This window comes from Exserohilum turcica (assembly GCF_000359705.1).
Source record: "Exserohilum turcica Et28A unplaced genomic scaffold SETTUscaffold_2, whole genome shotgun sequence".
NCBI classification, from domain to species: domain Eukaryota; kingdom Fungi; phylum Ascomycota; class Dothideomycetes; order Pleosporales; family Pleosporaceae; genus Exserohilum; species Exserohilum turcicum.
Genome location: NW_007360025.1, coordinates 3,254,132 through 3,258,990, shown reverse-complemented (window position 1 = coordinate 3,258,990; position 4,859 = coordinate 3,254,132). Strand labels below are relative to the sequence as shown.

Sequence of the window (4,859 nt, the reverse complement as noted above, 5' to 3'; positions counted from 1 at the left end):
CGCCGTTGGGGAAGCCACCGCTGGGGAAGCCGCCGTTGGGGAAGCCACCGTTGGGGAAGCCGCCGTTGGGGAAGCCACCGCTGGGGAAACCGCTGCCGGGGAAAGGCTTGTTCTGCCCGGCAGGCTGGGGAGCAGGAGAAGCAGCAGGCTGAGGAGCAGGAGAAGCGGCAGGCTGGGAAGCGTAGTCGTCAGGCTGGGAAGAGTAGTCGGAAGCGGGCGCGGGACTCTGAGCAGGAGAGTCGGCGGGCTGCGAAGGCGAGTCGGCGGGAGCAGAAGAGTCGGCGGGAGCAGAAGAGGCGGGAGCAGAAGAATCGGCAGGAGAAGAGGGAGCAGGAGCAGGAGCATCAGAACCAGTAGTGCTGTTGCCGCTGCTGCTACCGCCGCTGCTACCACCAGACCAGACGGGAGGGTAGGGCATGGTGTAGTCCTTGAATCCGCCCCAAACGCTAAAGTTCCAAGCGGGGTCGTCCTTCTTGTAGCTGGGGAGCTTGATGGTAGGGCCGGGGGTTCCGTTGCCACCGTCGGTGACCCTGATCTGAGCGCATCTGTGAAAGTGTTAGTTATTTTGGATTTGCAGTGGTGTATGGAAGGGACTTACGCGTAGTAGAATTCAGCCTGGCCGTCGTGAGCACCGTGGAGACCAACGTGCTGGGGGCGGACGAGGTATTCGCCCTGGGGAGTACCAAAGGGAATTTGGAAGGAGATCCTGTCCTTGCCCCAGGTGCACCAAGCATCCTTCTTGATGTCGCCGCTGGGGTTGCAGATACCCTCTTGGTGAATAAAGAACCAATCGCCGTCACCCTCGTACTTGGTAACATCACCAGGAGCCTTGGACATGGCGACAAAGCCAGGGCCAGGGTGCTCCATCTTGGCACCGTAGGCGAGCTTCAGAGCGAGCTTGTCGCCGGCCTTGACCTCTAGGACCTTGGTGCGGCTGGCGCTGGCGAAGGAACCCTTGTTGCAACGGAAGTCGTTCACATCAGGGGTCATGTCATCGAGAGGGTTCTTCCACTTGGTGGGGTTGTACTGGGCCTGACGAGTGTTCTCACGAACAAACTCAAAAGACTTGGACTCGGTACCGTCAGGTTTGACGGCAACGTTCCAGGTGTAGTGAGCAGAGGCGAGCTGCGCAGCAACAAGACCAGAGAGGACGGAGAACTTCATTTTGATCCGAGGTTGAGGTTGAAGTTGGGGTAGATGTTGATGTTTGAACGTGGACTAGAAAGAGAAACGATTGTGTAGGACTAGCCTATGGAAATGAATGAAAGAGGGAAGGACTGAAAAGCGATGAGAAGCGAAAGACAGATGGCAGTGATGTGCTGATGAGCTCCAAAGGCCGGCCCATAGCACTTCTTATGTATCTCCATGCCACGATGCTTGCCACAAGTCCCGGAGTGCAGCTCGCCAACTCTTTCCCGCGCCAAGACGCCTTCACCCCACAAGCCCCTCAGCGCCAAGCGTGTTTCTTCGCTTTTACTTGGAAGGCATGAAGAGCGGATATCTTGGCTGTGAGCTTGTTTTCACCGTGCCGTCTACTTGTGGCGAAGCGAGATGACTTTTACGAGCGGAGATGGGTATGGTAGCGCCCGCTTAGCATGGCCGGGTCACTATTACTGTGGATCCGCGTCCCGAAGATGGGTGTGCCTGACATTGTTTCAAACAAGCCTCCTGGAATTCGGATGCGCGGCGTTTGGACAAGGCATCATTCGTGGATCATTTTATGCCGGGATCGTCCAAGACTGCCATAGGGCCGGGCCCTTTATGCTGGTGGGGGTGGACGACGAGGTGGAGAAGACGTTGATGTCCCACAACGAGCATCGGTTTCGTTTCTTTTGCAGAAGCGCTTGCGACGGCTGGGTGCATCAGTCGATGTTTTCGGATGACGTTTGCCCCTGCACGACATGTTTCCTGAAGCTCCATGTTTGGCGTTTGACAGTAAATGACAAGTGAGCACGCATAACCGACGCCACTCGCCGTCAGTCTGGCCGTACGGGTCCGGATAGCAAGGCTGTACTTGCCTCGTGCTGCTGAGCTTCTGTACGCTGTCTAGCGCCCTTCATATCCGTGCCCACAGGGGCGCGAGCACAGGCATACGAACGACATGCCGTGTGGGAGAGATGGGTCGATTTCTAGGGAGAGGGCGGGCGGAAATGCATCGGCGCCGGTCCACGAAGCTGCAGCGTCCAAGGCCTTTATATGCGCTCGATTGGAGGCAGCTAAAGACAGCTATAGGCAGCTATAGGCCACGATGGGGTGCGCCCTTGAGCATAATTGAGTGGTTTAGATCCTGTTAGGCGGCCTCTCGCGAGCAGTTGGACGGAGGGGGGAGAGGGCCAGCTCGTGGGATTCCTGATTCCGATAGATGTGCGGCTCCTGAAACCGTTTGGGCTGACGTCTAACCGGAATCGGCTTAGCGGGGCGTGCTAGCGTGTCTGGAAATACGCACATGTCTTGGTTTCACGACGCCAAACATTGCCGAACATTACCGGATGCAAACACAGCCCGGACGAACGTCTGCAGTGCGTCAGGGCCAATGGAATAAAGTGCCATGGTTCATCTGATATGCGAGCGCTCATACCCGGCATACCGCGAGGTCCGCGAGCCAGAGAGCCAGTGTTCTCGTACGACCAACGCTGTCATGCACATACATATGCCCAGGGCATGTGCATGCTACAAGCTACTGGCATGTAGGCGAAGAACCAACGTCAGAGCCAAAAGGGCTAGAATGAATCCGATCATGCATGGGATCCATCCGAAAGCCATGCACCCGCTCCGCCGCTCGTTTTGGGGGGTTTGGTGTCGATCCAAGAGTGCGAGCGAGCCCTTCCTTCGCGACGAGTTGCCCCTGTGCCGGCGGGAATGGTGGCGGATCATGGCCAGTCCCAGCACCGGCCGAATCCCATATTGGCGGTACACCTATCGAGCCAAGCAACATGGTCAGGCCATCATGTCTTGGGAGCTATACGGGGAGTGGAGCGCGCATCCAGTCTGGAATCATTGCCGACGAGCGTGCTCACGGTAGTGCCGTGCATAGTGGTCGATCCGATTTAGTTCACGATAGTTGCTTTTCTCGCACTACACTCGGCGGCGGGTTCTGGTGTTTCAAAGCTGATAACGGTAGAGATAGCCGTTGGCATGAGGCCGTGTTGTGATGGTGTCTTGTGTTCACCACCATGTCGGCTGACCTACCGTACGTCATTACTAACACATCATGCGCCACCTTCATCTCCTCGACCGCACCCTGCTGAGCGCCCCTGTTATATTCGCCTCCATCCCCATGTCGCCTGCCGTCCCTCAAAACACATCGCTCGCTCTCCACACCCAGCTTATCGCGCGCCTACATATAGTACATAGTTGACAGCTTGGCAGAAGCAGCCAGCCACAATGCCAGCTCCGGCCGAACAAGCACCCCTTGCGCCGCCCACCCCGTTGAACGTGAAACAACTGAACCGCATTCAGAAAAGACGCATTGCCCGAGAGAAGCTCCAAGCGCATCTTGCACTGAAACGAGAAAACGCCAAGCTATACGGCGAATCGCCGCCCTACTCCAGCCGTCCACAGCAAATACAAGGATGCATGCGACGGCCCAGAGGCCCCAACGGGCGTTTTCTGACACCTGAGGAATGCATCCTCATCCAAACCATGAACACCCTGGCCCTCCAAAATTCCAAACCACCATCACCACCACCGCTTTTCACAGCAAAAGCAAAGCTTTGATACCTCGATCCCGTGTGGCCATCGCACAGCCAATTCGCCAAGCATGCATCGTACCATTCCACGCGCGACGGATACGAAAAATTCCCTTGTTATTCTGTTCCCTTCGTATTTGGGCATGTCGACATGGCGATAGGGATTCTGAGCTCAAGCGTGTACATGCGGCCCGAAGTACTTTTCCCCCACTGCCACTGCCAGCACCGAGAAACTCCTACTAGCACGTACTTTTCGCATGCACGATTCCGAGTCGACTAGAAGCACCGATCAACACGTCAACTGTACGGTGGCGAGCCCTGCCCATCGGACACGAGCAAAGCCCGACCACGGCATCGCTTCCCCCCAGCAACCCTATCTCGAACAAACTTTTCTGCTGAAACATTGCTCCCCGCGGATCCGTAGTCTTTTGGGGGGGGAAACCACCGCTCTTCTCGACCAACAACATGTGCCCTGGACACTTGCTGCAACGGGCCTTGGAAACAAAGGTGCTTGGATAACCTCACGGGGCTCGGTCAGCTCGTATAGACTGGTATGCGAGCGACGAGGCGGTTTCATGCGGTGTCTATGTGTGGCAATCAAAAACTTTTGTTCAAAGTCTCCACGTCGTTTTGCATAGTCTGACAGCAGGACGCCAGTTACCAAGGCAGTGTAGATCTCGGCATGGAAGAGGTATATGCTCAAGCATCTGACGGTGAACAAGTATCAGGTAGATGGCTGAATTCTATTCGAGACTTGCTTGAGCTCCGTCCAGTTCCATCCGAATGCTATCATTGTTGTATTGCAGTACGATGCATTCCATACCATATGGAATTCAGCTGCAAAGACACCACCACACACACACGACTTCCACAGCAAGCATTGCATAGCTCAACATACCCCTTTCCGAGGTGCTGTATACTCAACATCCTTCATCCAACACGCCGACACGATCAAAAAAAACATCGACTTGGCTTTGTTACTTGGCTTTGAGTTCTTTACATAGCCAGTATGATCATGTGACGCGAGACCATGACGAGCCAAAGTGAGAAAGCGCATCAATTCCCATCCTCATAGAAGCCCACCTCCCCCTTTTTTTTTGTTGAGACGGAATAAACGTGTTGGGCATGGTGAGCATGGCTAGTGGTACGTATCTGCATGATGCAGCGAGT

At 55.5% G+C, this 4,859-nt stretch overlaps 2 protein-coding genes across 2 annotated transcripts in view; one reads left to right on the top strand and one right to left on the bottom strand.

The window, feature by feature from the left end:
* The window catches only part of SETTUDRAFT_163360 (glycoside hydrolase family 61 protein), a 1,573-nt gene extending 389 nt beyond the window's left edge, over positions 1–1,184 (bottom strand). Inside the window, exons 1-2 of the mRNA XM_008027642.1 lie at positions 599–1,184; positions 1–545 (exon numbers count right to left, since the gene is read on the bottom strand). Coding sequence (XP_008025833.1) covers positions 1–545; positions 599–1,164 — 1,111 coding nt within the window. The 5' untranslated portion in view covers positions 1,165–1,184. The remainder of the gene's footprint in view (positions 546–598) is intronic.
* A 2,200-nt stretch (positions 1,185–3,384) lies between these two features.
* On the top strand, positions 3,385–3,717 carry SETTUDRAFT_154117 (uncharacterized protein; the record flags this gene model as incomplete). The annotated part of the gene is made up of 1 exon (XM_008027641.1): positions 3,385–3,717. One exon carries the CDS (start codon positions 3,385–3,387, stop codon positions 3,715–3,717), a length of 333 nt encoding a protein of 110 aa, XP_008025832.1.
* Positions 3,718–4,859: the final 1,142 nt, after the last annotated feature.